The 16,421-nt window shown below is 26.1% G+C and overlaps 1 protein-coding gene across 1 annotated transcript in view; it reads left to right on the forward strand.

Annotated features, from left to right (window-relative positions):
* The first annotated feature begins 3,420 nt into the window (after positions 1 to 3,420).
* The window catches only part of LOC135923457 (uncharacterized), a 30,268-nt gene continuing 17,267 nt past the window's right edge, over positions 3,421 to 16,421 (forward strand). Inside the window, exons 1-3 of the mRNA XM_065458208.1 lie at positions 3,421 to 3,558; positions 8,907 to 10,421; positions 10,859 to 10,951. Of these exons, the coding sequence (XP_065314280.1) occupies positions 8,918 to 10,421; positions 10,859 to 10,951 (1,597 nt within the window). The 5' untranslated portion in view covers positions 3,421 to 3,558; positions 8,907 to 8,917. The remainder of the gene's footprint in view (positions 3,559 to 8,906; positions 10,422 to 10,858; positions 10,952 to 16,421) is intronic.

Genomic DNA, 16,421 nt, shown 5'->3' on the forward strand with positions numbered 1-16,421 from the left:
TCTAATTTTATAAATGCCATTTGTATCAATAATAATTTTTGTTTTATAATTTTTAAAAAATGTCAGATTAAAAAAATTTTGAACTTTTTTAAAATCCCTTATTGGGTTTTTTAAAGCTTTATTTATTATTAATCAATAAAGTTTGCCCTTTAATTTTGTTACTTTTGGCATGCCAAAACAGATTTGCCTCTTTAAAATTTTTTTAAATCTTTTTAAAATATTCTTCAATGATGTAACATAAATATTCATATAAGGTTTATCCACTCTTATGCAATAATACTTCAGTATTTAGGTATCTTTAACTTCTCGCTATAAAACTTTGAATTTATGGGAAGAGTTTTAAGATAAGGAAGTATGGGCATGTATATTATATTTAACGATATTTTATATATTTCACCATTATTTTATTTTTAGTATACAAAAATTTTTCGTTATACATGTTTATACACAGAGTTCTAATTGAACGGATATTATTTTTGTTTTAGCAATATGTCTGTCAATTCTAAAAATAATTAAATAAAATTCTATAGATTGAGAGTTAGATAAATTATTAATGTTCTGCAAATTTCATTGAATTCTATTAACAGGGTCCTAGGTTATGCTCATTCTAGGTTGGATAAACAAAATTGGAACTTTCCAAAATAATTCATTTAAAAAAATTTTTTTTTTTTAAACTTGACAATTCTACAAATACATGAAACCATCAACAGTTAAAATTAATTGAGTCAAATGTTGTATACCAATCGATTGGCTGCAACTTAACTCATTAAAACTGCAACATATATATCGTTTTGCAGATTTACCAGTGGAGTTACTGTAAACAGCCTTACATTCGTGAGTTATATGAAAGGAACTAAAACTGAGGATATTTTCATAGAAGTAGTTTGTTAGCACCAGATGAGCAATCTTATTGGCATCGATTAGGTTCTGGGCTTGTTTCCTTCTTAAACACGTCAGCTGAAGACCTTTGTGGATAATCCGAAAGCAATTGAAGTTTACAAAATACTAATTTCTCGAGATATTTTACTAATTGTTCTGTGGGTGCCAAGTCGGCCTTCTTTGCTCAATAAGACTATTTCAACAGAATTAACACTTTCCATAGTACGCTCACCATCATACCGCTTTTCTGCTGATCCGGAAACATCAATTTTTGCAATCAATAGATTCAAGATGCGATTTACCAGTTTCTGGTAAGTTAAGAAATTCCTTCAAAAACCTTTCTCTGTAATATTTTTATTGTCTTAAGATTTTAATTAACCTCAGATTATCTTTGCTGATTACAATTTTTTTTAAAAATAATCGCTGCTTGAATGTAAAGTTTAATAGAAAATAAAATATGAATTTTTACATGTTATAAGGTTCGAATTATGTCTGCTTAACTTTGAATGTGCCTAACTTTAGAGCCGGTTGTTAGAATTTTTGTGTTTTAACAGCTAATCTAAAATACGAAATTTATAAATATTATAGTAAATTCTTAAAAAATTAAACAAATTATTTATGATATATTCTTATTTATAAAAAGTAAGGTTGTTAAAAGAGATCGATAGTCTTAGAGGGAAGAGATATAAAAGTCTTAATTGTCATTAGAAAAAAATTTAGATATATAGATGTTAAAATTGTGATGGCCGGAAAATTTGTACAACTTTTTAAAAATTTTAACGGACCCTACCGGGTAAAGGAAAAAAAAAATTTAACAAGCCTGGCCGGATCTGGGAATTTTGTAAAAAATTATTGATGAGCTGAAACGGGTTGGCACGAGTACTTCGCTGCGAAATTCGCACTAACTATGAACGCAGTGTCAGTCAGAGATGTACCGATACTGATAACTTAAGCTTATCCATGCTAAAACATTTTAATGTTGAAACATACACTAAATTACATTAAATTAAAAATATTTTTGGTTGTTATTTATATTTTAAAATACTATATCTTGATGAAAGAAATTTTTATAAAATATAGAATATGTAAAAAAAAACGATCCTGACCTTCAAAGGGCTAGATTAAGAGATTGAATATTGACATTCAAATTGAAAAGTATTTTGAATTGAAATTATTAACTTATAAAATGCAGCGGAAAATTTAAAAAAAAAAGCATTGAATGAAAAACACGTTATTACGATTTAATTATTTTTTGATAATACAGCAATTGTAATTTATTTATAATGGGATTGAGATGGAAAGTCATAAAAATATAATTTTAAAACCGATAAAGTTTATGGAGGAAAAAGCCACCCAAAAGTGTACTATCCTGAAATTATATTATAATATTTAAAAATTATGATTTGTTATATTAGTAGTACTGCTGCTAACTTATCGATTTATTCCCAAGAGTAAAGTTATTTTTTTTAAACGCCTTTAGAATTAAAACGTTTATATTTTATTCATAATTTTTATTTCTTTCTTTCAAATTTTATTTTTTCCTATATAAATGGATGGGGAAACCTTTTAAGAAAATATGTGACAAATTGGAGACTTGTTTGTAATTCGTAAGTTGTAATTATTTAAATTTATAAAACTTTATAAATAGGGAATTTTAATAATAACATTTTGCTAATTTATTTTATTTTGTTATAATATTTAATTTAAATTTATTAATCAAAAATACCCCCCCCCCCCCCCCCCCCCTTTTTATTATAAAAAACATTACAATTTTTTTACTTTATTTCATAGATGAATAAAATATACTCTTAAACTTTACACTTAAATTTATTTTTTTTAAAAAAATATTAAGAAATGATGTTTTAAAATGAAAAATGGTTTACTTTTTTCCCCATTTGTCTTTAACTTATTCTTCGAACATTTATTATATATAAAACGACTTAGAAATTACTATTATTTAGAAGAATTTTAAAAAAATTATCTCCCAAAATTACTAATTAAAAAGTATTGTAATTAAAAAGTATTTGCAATTAAAAAAAATATTGATTGTCATGACTAAAAATTTATTTTAGAGATTATTATATTATCTTATGCTGATAACCAAAGAAGATATCTTATCTCGTTGCCCCAATTTCTATAGGCAAAGAAATTATTGCTTTTAAAAATCTCACTCCCCCCCCCCCCCCTCTCTCCCCTTTTAAAGCTTAAAGAATCACCTTTCATCCACAATCATTAAAAGTTTTTTTTTTGAAGTTATTAAAAAGTTTTGATTTTCAGATTTATAATTATTATAATTGCCAAATTATCTTTTTATTGTTATATTAAATTAAATTTATTTAAAAAATATATATTATACAAAAAATAAATAAATAACAAAATAAAAATTTATGGAAAAATTAAAAATCCAATAAAAAATTATGAATTTTTGTATTTTATATTTTATATATATTTTTTAAATATTTAAAAATTATTATTTTTTATTAAAACGATAACAATAATTTTTTTTTATAAATGTCATATTTATATAAATTTCTATATAATTCTTGTTAAAGCCTAATTTATATTTTAATTAAAAAAAAAAGAATTTCTAAGAAATTCAACATTTTTCAAAATATTACAATTCTAAATAATTCATTAATTCTTTGGATCGAGCTAGATATCAATCTGTGCATATAGAAAGTCAGCAGATATATGATTATGATACAATATATTTTACTTAAAATATTTTAAATTAGAATTTAAAATTTAAAAGTTTTAGAAAGAAAGAAAGAAAGAAAGAAAGAAAGAAAGAAAGAAAGAAAGAAAGAAAGAAAGAAAGAAAGAAAGAAAGAAAGAAAGAAAGAAAGAAAGAAAGAAAGAAAGAAAGAAAGAAAGAAAGAAAGAAAGAAAGAAAGAAAGAAGAGAAAGAAAGAAAGGGAAGAATAAAGAAAATGAAGAATGAAATAAATAATTCTCCGTTCATCAAAAAGGAGTATCAATTAGGCTTGTCTAAATGTTTTTAATTCAAAAAGTAAATTTATTTATAGAAGGCTTCAATATTATAGGTCTGAAATTAAATTTTTATTAAAAAAACCCGCCCTATTAAAAGTTTTGTTTGACCCACTAGCCCAACTCACCCAATGCTTAAAAATGATTTGGTTTGTTCGACTTTTACGTATTGTATTCGAATTTTGAACTTATAAAGTATGCAATGCAATATTACGAAATGTTGCAGACCTCTACCACATGCGACCTTTCGGTCAGGGGTATGTCCTTAAACATTATATATTTTCAGATTAGTAATTATATTTAAATACATTAGTTCAATATCATAATTGACAGGGGTACCACTAGTCTTTACAATCTCAGGGGGCTCAAAAATTTTTAAAAAATATTTTTAAATTGACCCTTTTTTTGGTATAATTTTTTAAAACCCTAACCTTTCAGGAGGCTCGCGCTCCTGTGCGCCCTCTCTCTCTAGTGACGCTACCGATAATTGAGATTTTTCTTGAAATTCTTTTTACCAATCAAAATAATATCTTGTTCGATTTGTTTATATCAAAAAATTTAAACTTATCAAAAAATCTTTACCATTTTATATAAACAATTTTCTTTCAGCTATTAAAAATATATATATTTTATAGATTCTTATATAAGTAATTTAACCGGCGCAATAAAAATATTTATATCAGTATTGGTACATTTTTTGTAATATAAATCACGGGTGTCATTAGTTAAAATCTTAATTTATTAGTTTACAAAAGTAAAGGCAAAATACAAAATTTTAATTCTCATGGCACCTACCCTTCTGCAAAAGGAATTGTGAGGTAGTCCTATTATGCTTCTACTTAAAAGCTAAGTTTTTTAAAAATCATTTTTGTTATGATTAACAAGTGGTAATAAATGTTTTAGCGATTTTGAATTGGTCTAATCTTTAAAAAAATGGTCAAAAATAAAAAGATTTTAGGTGTATTAAATACTTCCCTCACACCCTCCCCCTTTACCCTTTAAATAATTTAAATGTGATTAGTGATTTTTTGATTAGTTGTTAGGTAACAAATTTCTATAAAATATTTAGAAATTTTATTAAAATTTATTACTTTTTTTTTACATAAAATAATTAAAAATTATTATTTGTATTTTTGAGAAAAAATGTTTTCAGATATTAAAAAAAATGTTTACTTTATCAATTTTTTTTTTGTAAAAAGGTGGGAAGAGAGTGAGGTGTGAAAAAAAAACTCGAGAAAGGCAAAAATGAGGCATCAAAGTCAGGATCACGAAATCGTGAAATAGAGCAACCCCGATAAATTTTAGCGAAATTCTGAATGACAAAGGTTTTTTAGGGAGACTATTAAAGATACTAGAGGTTGACGCGGTAATAAAAAATTAAAAAATCTTTTCGCAAAATTTGATAATTAAATTATCTAGATATAAATGTCATTAATTGACGGGAAAGGGATGATTTTTTTTTCTTCTTCTTATTATTTTTTAGTTATTAATCATATCAACATCAATTATGCATTTTAAATAAAGATAGCACTCCAGATAAATAACAATTAAATATTAGATACCTTTATATGGTAGATGATTAGATTTTGACAAAAAAAATAGGTTTAGGGAATACAGTTGATAAGAGAGCATAATTTGGCAAGACCGAAAAAAAAGATATTAAAATTAAGAATTACACACTATATTACACAATTAATTATTTATGAAATAATTTGTACTTATGTTTATAAAAAATAAATTTATTTATGAAATAAGTAAGTATATCTCACTGTTTCCATCTTATAAAATCAATCCATCGCCGAAGTTGATGATTTATTTTTTTATGCGATAAAAATCTTAAAAATATCGATGTATATATATATAGTTAAGATACCGAGTTTGAAAAAAAAAAAAATTTGAAGATTTTTTTTGAAGAACAGTTTTTTTTTTGATTAAATTTTAACTAAAAATGCCAAAATCTTTTTTAAATATATCTTTTTATAAATATATCTTTTGTAATTTTCACGCATAAAAAATCTTATGAAATCAATATAAAAAAAAAGAAAGATTTTTATTTTTCAAACTCTTCATTTTTTACGATAAAAATATAATAAATAAAGAACTTTAGCCATAATTTGAAAATAAACGATTTATTTTCGTGTATGATATTTACTAGTGCTGTAAATGTTACTTCTTCAAAAAAGAAACACGTTATTCGTTACATTTGAGAAAGCGTTACCATTACTCGCTACAATGTGGAAAAACAGGAACGCGTTATTCTCTAGTTAAATTCTTCCCCATAGATAATTATAATAAAATTATTCAAAAATAAAATACGCAATTGAATTTCAAAATTTTGATCCGATAAACAAGAACGCTTGATTCTCAATGCAGCGTTCTGTGCTAAACTCGCGTTCAACATGCGGAGAGAATGGGAGGGTTGTTTTATATTTAATATAAATTAATTGAGGGAATTTATTAAAAATATTTAAATAATGATCTTTACTTTTTAAAAAAAAACTTATTAGATCATCTTCACAAGAATCTTCATTCAGATCCCCAACAATTTTTAAAAAAAATCTGAATAGGACACGATCTACACTTACAAAGTGAAATTTAGTACCCTTAATTTTTTTCATTATTAAATCATTTCCATCTGAAGAAATAGGTTCTATGGTGATATATTATTATTTTTTAACAATATTAGAGAATATAAATTAAAATATCTTGATCGATTCAATATTAATCCGAATAACAAACTTTGACTTGTATAAATTTCAACTATAAAAATTAATAAATAAATTAAAAATGAAGATTGGTTTATCTTGAAATTAAAAAGTAAGCTTACTTTATGTATAAAATTTAAAAAAAAATGTAATATTAATGATAAAATAAAATAAATTTTTTCCATATTTTTTTTAAGAAACAATTTAAAGTTAACGAGTAACATTTTTTGCGTTACCGCTACCCAAAAATAAAGAAACTAGTAACTTATTACCTTTTGAAATAAGTAACGAATGGCGATCCTTTTCCTCAAAAAAGAGTATTTATCGACGTTACTTTGCAGCACTTATATTTATTAAAATGTTTTGCTCCAAGTTTTTTTTTAATATTTAATATATTTTTATATGAGAAAACTAATCGTAAACTGAATTATTATCGTCATTTCCCATAAATCATTGATTAAGGAGAAAAAATAAATATGTATTTAAAACATCAACGTTAATATAATTTTTTTTAAATTACCATAAAAATAACGATAGATAGAGTGTTCAATATTTTATGCAGATAAATATTATGCTGGCCTAAAAGATTTTGCTCATATATGACACAAAGGGTTGGACATCTATTAGTTAAATCTCGAAGCATAGGCAAAATATTGTGTTAGCCATTTTTAAAAATCGGCTCAAATCGTGCCGTATAACAATACTATACAGGAAAGAAATTTCTTTGAATGAATGACTTAGAGAAATTTTTTTTTCTTCTGGAAAACAGTGAAGATCCTTATGACCTAAACCATTTCTAGTAAGCCTTTTTTTAAAAAAATTTTAAAAGGAGCATTTTGCCGAAATCTGGTTCGAGCAGGCAAAGAGCACATCTAATCAAAAACGGATATGAACACAATAATAAATTATTCGTATTTGTTTCTTTTGTAATAAAAGAATAATCGGCTATTCGTATTCCTAACTAATAGTAAAATGTGATTCGATTACAGGAAGTTACGTCGACGATAGAAAGGTTCATCATTCGATTCGTTATTCTTTTTTGAATGGGCCTAGCAAGGTTGAAATTTTTTTGACAATCACGTCATTTATTTTTGCGAATTTATAATAAAAAAGAATAATTTAAAGCTAGTTGGCTAGAAAAATTCTCTGAAATTTACAAGATATGTTATAATACGATTTTGGGCAAAGTCATGTTTTTATATACGTTTAAAAAAAAATGCGCCGTAAATGATTCAAGTAGTTATAAAATTTTTCTAAAAACATATCCGATTATTTCTTTTATTCCATATGAATATACTATATAATCACTTTCACAACCCTTCTTCTTCTTTGGAGAAAAATAAAGATGTTATAAATTTTGATTATATTGTGGATAATAATTTTATAAACAAATCCAATTTTCAGAGCTGTTCTGTCCAAACCCTTAAAGGCTTACTTTTAAAAATAAACGCCTCTAAGTTATCGCTATTTTAGCGCGCTAATCATCATTACTCTCTTTCTTCTAGTAGATTTTAAAAAATATTGGACGTTTTAGCAGTATATATTTTTTTAAATTATTGTCTCCAAATGCATTAATATTTATGTACTAAACAAAACCATGATCACTCTCGAGGACAGGAATTGTATTTATTTTATAAATAATATAGATGTTTTTCACATATGGAAAATTTCAAATATGTTAAAATTTACCTTTAATGATAAAAATAAAATAGTCATAATTTATAATTTGATTTATTTTCTAAAAAAAAATTGTATATTTTTATTATTATCTTATTTTTTCTTATCTTACATTCTGACAAAGATAAATTATATAATATTTTGTTTCATATAGAGTTATCTCAAAATTTTTTTTTTCTCGACATGAGTAAAATATTTTAGCTACCACTTAACTTAAGCTAAAAAATAGATGACACTAGAGCTAAGCTACAACAGTTTTCTTTGACCAGAAGGTGGCCAATTTTGAGATAATTCTATTTGAAATAAACATAATTTATTATTTTTATTTAAAAGAAAAATTTCAACCGTGAAAATCAATTTTTTTTAATATTATTATTTAAACATTGATCAGTTTTATTCAAGGTAACTTAGTTTAAAAAAAAATTATAATAAAATATTACAGCTCTGGGAATTAAATAAAAAATCTCTTCATTATATTAATCACTTTATGCTGAGATAAAATGAAGACATTTATGACATTTTTTTTTTGATAAATGATTTATATAGATTTTCTTAATAAATCTAGTCTATATTAATCATTCATTGCAAAATTGAATATACTTGTATTATTATTCAAATATTACATATTTCCATAAAGTATATATTACCATATTATAGATTAAAGAAGAATGCAGGGCCCTAAGCGTAGGCTCTTACCTCAAATATACGATTCGAATACAATTAATTTAAGTAATATACCAAATGCGCCTCAGAAAATACCTTACACACGTTTATCTTACAACAAGGAAAATCCAACCAAATTTTTCCCTGATCCAAATGTCCCGCTTTCCTTACCGAACCCCAAAAGTGAGAAAACCATTTTTCCGAAGGAAAATGTTAAACCAGGAGATAATAATGAGCCGAAACAGTTTAATTCAAATAGCTTAAAAACAACAGATAATCTTAACCCGCAATCTAAAGCCCGCCAAAGATCGAAATCTTTACGAGTTCGTCAAGGTACCCACGACAAAAGAGCCGAGAACCAAGATAATTCTGAAGGAATTCCATTGTATCCTCCCAGCTCAGAAGGGCACCGAGAAAATAACAGCCAACCTTGCATAGCGGAATTTCGCGATAACAAAATTGATGAAGTAGACGATTTCGAATACTTCAAAAATTACGGAAAACATTCGTTGACTCATTCAGAGCTTCCGATGTTTGCTAAGGTTACCCCTCACAACTACGTTCTGAACGGAATCTCGAGCCATAAATTGGAAGGTGCAAAATATTTTGATACGGATTCTTGCAAATCCGATAGTCCCGATTACACCAAAAGGGGATCCGGTATCCAGCATTCCAGACGTTCCAACCAAAGGGTCAGTAACAGTAATTATCAATTCAACTTCGAAAATCTAACAAACAAAAACGAACGACATAATTCGCTGTCCTCGCCTAGACGCCACTCTCATCAGGCCTCTTCCAGCAATATAGCAGCGAAACTACGAGAACCTACCCTGGACTCTATCACCGATTATAATGACGATAAATTTGAGGAAGGTGGTGTAGGCAATTCATTACCTGTTTCACCACCCCCCATAGTTTGTAGGGTACGAAACTTTTCTTTGACTCCCCAAGGTGGCTTAATCAACAGGGGCGACTCTTTTAGGGTCAAATATAGGCGACAAAGCCACGTCCCCACTATCATTCCCCGCAAATATTCTGGTCGAGTTTCTACCTTGCCAGGTCACATGGAAAGCCTCAGACCTGAAATGATACACAGAAGGTCTATATCACAAGATCCCATCACTTCGGACAAAGAGAATGCTCAAGAAGATGATTACAAAAGCTCAAAATTAAACCATGGAAAGGCCAGGGGAGAGAGAAAAGAAAGCGATTCTTGGTTACGCAATAATATCGATGATTATAAGGATGACAATATAGAGGGCGATGGCACCGCAACTTACTACGTGCTAATAATAGGAGGGGAAGCGGTGGGGAAATCTTCCATATTGGAGCAATTTACTAGTTCAGAATACATAAACGCTTACGAATACACAGATAGAGAGGACACGGAGGACGACGAAATCAAGGATCAGTTAGGCGAAATGGGAATTGCGGATGTATTACCTCAACAAGAGGGGAGTCAAATGTACGAAAGTAACCCTGCGGATTATCAAGATACCTCTATATCAGGTTCATTTTTTTTTACATATTATTTTTTCATTTGGTTTAAAATTTTGAACTGGACACCTCTGTCTGGTCTCGTTTAGACTTTTGAGGATTCTATTCCTTTGTTCAGGGTCATTTTTTTTGACAGGTAATTATATGTCGCGAAAAAAATAATATTATGGCGTGATCCGCAATATATTTAAAAAATTTTTTTTTTTACTCTTTATTAAAATCACGAAAATTGGATCTATTATACAATCAGAATTATTTTATTTTTTTTTTAATGTGAGTGGGTGTCAAATTTTTGAACATTTTTTTTTTTAATTGGCAAATTAAAATGAATTATTATAAACATTTTTCTTTTTTTTACAATATTTTTTATTATGTAAAAAAAAATATCTCACAGTTACTTGCTTTTATAATGTCCATTTGATAAAGAAAAATATTTTTTTTTTATGTAGAAAATAGTTTTAATGACGAAAGACTTGTCGATAGCGAAAGCGAAAACGTTGCTAGGCCCAGTTTGGATGACGCTCTAATAACCTTCAACAAAGGTTAATAATTATGGCAAAATTTTTTATTGATTTAAATATTAAAATTTTTTTATTTTAAAAAAAAACTGCTTGAATTCTTAATCAATCAAATATCTTTTAATGCTAATATTTTCGCTAACTTCTGAACAGAAGGTTTATTTACCTTCTATTCTTCACAGTTAGCGCGAAATTCAAGGCGAAGTTTACAAATATGCTCTATTTTTGTGTACCTCTCAACGAATTTGCGCTAATTATGAATGCAGGGTTAGGAGGGCCAAATTAATATTCTATAATTAAAGCCCATTTTGGCTCATCTGATACTAGACCCAAATCAATAAAACCTATCATCTTCTGTTTTTATCTCTCTCGAAAATCACCGATATTTTATCTATATTTCAAAAATCTAATATATTTTTTAAAAATAATTTTTGAACGATAAGAAAAAAAAGCATCAATCTTATTTATTCGAATTTATTTATTAAGAGGGAGTTTATATGAAAGGGAATGTTGACCCTAATTTAAGATCGCAATAAGAATGGTTATTGAATAATCAAGTTACATTATTACTTAATTCTTGGGCGATAAGTTGAAAAACATTAGGTACGAACTCTTATACTATTATCTCACTCATAATAATTCTATCAGAGACCTACAGAAATCAAATTTAATAGACAGGCCCGGGTATAAAAATAATCTTCCCATTTTCCACACAGCTTTAATAAATTTTTTAATTTTTTTTTGGCCTGGTAAAATTTTTAAAATTTTATATAATTTAACGTTCCAGCCAAGATTTTAAAAATTTTGTCCATTTTATATTTGCAAATTGTTTTAAAAAGAAATAAAAAGAGCAGAAGGTGGGGAGAAAAATGAATGCTGAATGCACTATGTAATTTTCCAACTGGTTATAAGGCCCTGATCAGATTTTTTAAAGTCATTTAGGAACCGTTTTCGACCTGATGTAGATTTGACAGGCTCTTAACCAGGGATTCAAAACTATAATTTATATTAAACTTCGATATTTTTAATACCTATTTTATAAAAGTTAATCTTATAAGATTAATTTAATTATATAAGAGAAAAACTTCGAAGAGATTATGAATGGTAAATTTTTTTTTTATAAAAATATTTGTAAAAAGATGGTTTAAAAATAAATTATAAATAGCATATTTTAATATTAAACTTTTAAAAATCAGTAAAAAAAAAATAAAACACATTTTTATTTAGAATGAATTTATAACATTAATAAAAAAAATAATTTTTCAATTAATATATTTTGAAAATTATGTGAGTTCAAATGTGCATTTCACATCCAAGAAACTTGAAAAAAATGAAAAAAATGTTTGTATCATAAAAAATTTATTTAGTAATATATAAATCCTTGAAATTTTGCACAAATACATTTTAACATTAATCCTCATAAATTATATACCAGGTAAAAGTAACTACACTTTTATTTGCAATAACAATTTAAGATCGGCGTGTTAAAAATCTCCACCTTACCACTGAATGAAGGGTTATATAAAAACAATATAAAAATATCTAAAAAAAAACCAAAATGCAAGATGTATTATTCCAATCTACGACTTCTTCCTTTTCTTTCTATGATAAAATAGGCAAGAACATTTAAGCCATGCTAAGCAAGTCTTTGCTTCTAGTATGCCTAAATCAAAAACAATTTTTTTAGCGCTCTCAACGATAAAAAATAAAGTCAAAATTATATTCGTATAGACATTATATACTATCTTTTAAAAAAATTTTTAAAATATGATCCCACCCATTTATTTTTTTGTTTTAAACTAAGATCGAAATATTGATTTGGATGGACAAATCAATAATATGTTATAAATTCAGAATAACTTTTTGTAAATTTATAATGATAAAAAATTGGTATTTATATATCTAATTTTTTTTATTTCAATCAAATTGATATTAACTTTAAGAGAAATATTTCACTTTCGTAACTTTCCTACAAGTCCTTGGGATTTATTATGACAGGAGAAAGGGGAGTTATAGGATATCTAAAATATGTCAAATATATTGCTCTGATGGGAAGGAGGATTACTTCCATTTGTAAAGCCTATTAATAAATTAATTTATGTATAAAAAAAACGATATGCTAAAAACAACATTTTATTTTTTGAAATATTCCCACGAGATTTAAATCTTTGGGAATATAATAATAATTAACGGATCTTAAAAGAGAACAATAAGATATATGAGTTAATTTCAAGTTCGTTTAATAAAAAAATGATTTAGTGAGAAAAACTTGGTGGTTCCTATTGAATATTGAAGCTAAAGCACGGAAATGAGAATAAACAAAGGAGAGGATTAAGAAATCCAATTTAACCAGAAGAAGAAAGTAATCTTCTTAAGGTAATATACAATTTTAAGTAATTTTACTAAAATTCGGTAGTAGGCGTGTTTGTTACTATACTGAAAATTATATTTTATAATAACTCATGATTATGATATAATTTTAGGGTATGAATTTTTTTATAAATTTAACCAACAAAAAATGATTTTTTTTAAAAAATTAAATTTTCAAATTAACTTTTGGGATATTTATAAATATTAAAAACCTAATATTTTCCCAGTTACTTTAATTAATAATAGGTTTACATGGTGTTGTTGTTTAATCGAGTTCTTTCTGCAACTCGACCAAAAACTTGAGCTATCAAATTAGTCGACTAATTGACTAATTTTTCGAGTCGGAGATGATTTTATTTTTCGACTAAGAACTTGTTTGAGTAGTGTTTTAATCGACTAAATATGGTCGTTTAACAATAAGTTTGCACATACAATTATTAAATGAATCACTTAAAAATTCTGAAAGAATAACCCCCCCCCCCCCAAAGACTCCATCTTTGGATAAATCTTAGAACAAACTTGTTTTAAATGGCAACGATTTTAAAATTAATAATAGATTGTACCTATATAGGAAAAAAATATTTTATTAAAAAATGGTTCTAAAATTATTATTTTAAAATTAAATTTAGAAAAAAAATTAATATAAATATATAAATAGTTTTAATATTTTATAAATGTAAAATATTTTTTAAAAAATGAGTTTTGAATGGATAAAAAAATATGGTTAGTAGAACAACAGTATTACAAACCTCTAGGAAATAGTTTAAAATTGTTAGTGCCAATCTTCTTTACTCCACAAGGGAAAAGAGTGAAATATTCTTCTTAAAGAACTTGATTTTGGTCAGGATAAAAAGTTTTGGAGGGTGGAATAGCATAAAAAAATCGTTGGGAGCTACTTGAAAATGGGAAATGCCATCTAAACTCCATGAAGATAAAAAAATTCAACAACAAAGTCTAAATGATAAGATTTCGTTTTTCTAAAAATATTAAAATTTTCCCTCACGTAGTTATGAAAATTGACCTCCTTTATTTCAAACTACCGCCAAAGATTTTGTATGCTCATCTATTACCCAATTGGCATTATCAATTTTTAACTAACAGTTTTGTAATATTGTGATAATTATAAAAACTTTTCATCAGTTTTTTGTTTGTTAAAGAAAGCGACATTAAATTTACCCCTATTGTCAACTTTATAAATTTATTTGAAACATTGGTCAAGCATGCAAAAATATTTTGAACAACTTGTCAGGACCGGAATTCGGTCAGGATCGGACTGCACCAACCTTCATTCTACAAACCTTCACTATTTTGATAAAATCAATAACGATTGACAAGTCTATGTATATTTAAGCCTTTTTTTCCTTCTATCTACTATAATGATAGATATAATTTTTTATTATTAGTTCGTTGCTAGAACTGCCAAATAAGGATCTTTTGTTCTTTAAATATTTTATTTTAATTAACATAATTTTATATTGCAATGCTAATTGGAATCAAATTAAATTCCATTTGTTCATTATATTATGTAATATACAATATTAGATTATAAATTAAATTTCTTATAAAATATAGATAATTAATAATTAAATTTTTAATGTTAAAAGAAATTTACGATATGAATTATACTTGCGTGCTAATTATTATTATATAATAATATTTAATTAAATTGAATATTAATGATCAATATTTAGGTGTATAATTAATTATAACTGTTTACTTTTAGATTCGGCTAAAAAAAATTGATATAAGTTACAGCTAATAGTTAATTTATAATATTTTCTCGTTTTTTTAAAAAAAATTTTAGTATAGAAAGAAATTAAATTTATTTTAGACCTATAAATTAAAATTTTTTTTATAATGCTTTGACATTGATCATGTCAAACTACATATTTATAAATTCCACAAGCATATCTAAAGGGATGGAAGGGTATTCCCCTAGCAAATCTTTAAAGTCTTGTAAATATTATCAGCAAATAATATGAGCCGGCAAAAAATGAAGAAAAAAAATAAGAAGTATTTAACAATAAAACGATAATTTTTTAAAAATTTAAATTTTTTCAAAGAAAAATACCAATAAAAAATATAAGCTAAATCTGGCCAGAGGCTAGCAAAAAACTGACCTAAGCCTCACCAATATAATTTTGGGGAGGGGTGGGCCGATGTACCTATAATAAATCATACAATTCAATCCTTAGAAGGAAGGAAAGAAATAAACGTTAAATATATGTTGTACATGGTTCCATGTCAATTCGGCGCAGAAAATTAGGCGCAGCATCAATTCAGCGTGGCTACAATTCGGTGCGTATTCTAATATAGTTACAATTTATTAGTATAAAACAAAATGATCATTAAACAGAAGTTATTTTGAGGGTTGGTGCTATTAATTAATCTTTCCTTTTTTTTTAAGCAAAAATCTCAATTTTATTTATTAATTGCCTAATATCAATAAAAATTTAATAATATCAACAAAAAAATTATTAGTTTCATAAAACAATATTTATACCATAATTTCTTTGGTGGACGTTTACCATGTTATAAGGTATCTTGATTACAGTTGTTAAAGGGCCCGATTAAGATTTTAGCCTAAATAATATTATGTAAGCCTGGAGATCTTGCGCATAGATGGCAAAAAGGTTTAAATTCTATTTGCCAAATTTCAAATTTTACGTATAATTATTATTTTGGGGTCCGTTATCAAACATCGACACTTATCAAGCCGTTTAACAAGACAACACTTATGTTGATCCAAATGTTCAAATTATTTTTTAGAATTATTGGTAAGGGATCGACAAAAGGAAAGTCTCATACTATAGGTTTGCATTTTCCAATGATATCTAACAACGATATCTAGCGATTACGGATCGCATATACATTTAATTTTAAAACATATTAACTATTTTAAATGTTAATAATCTATTTTTTTATTGCACTTTATAACATATTTTTAGCATGTTGTTTTATGAATATAGTTTTTATTCAGTGAGAGTTTTAAGTCAATATTACTTAAATTAAAACAATCGTTGTTGGATATCATTGAGAAATGCCAATCTCTAGCATGAGACTTCCCTTTTGTTGATCCTTTGCCAATAATTCTAAAAAATTATTTGATTTTTTTTTGGATCAA

This window comes from Gordionus sp. m RMFG-2023, chromosome 2 (assembly GCF_954871325.1).
Source record: "Gordionus sp. m RMFG-2023 chromosome 2, tfGorSpeb1-WG-v2, whole genome shotgun sequence".
Lineage (NCBI taxonomy): Eukaryota > Metazoa > Nematomorpha > Gordioida > Chordodea > Parachordodidae > Gordionus > Gordionus sp. m RMFG-2023.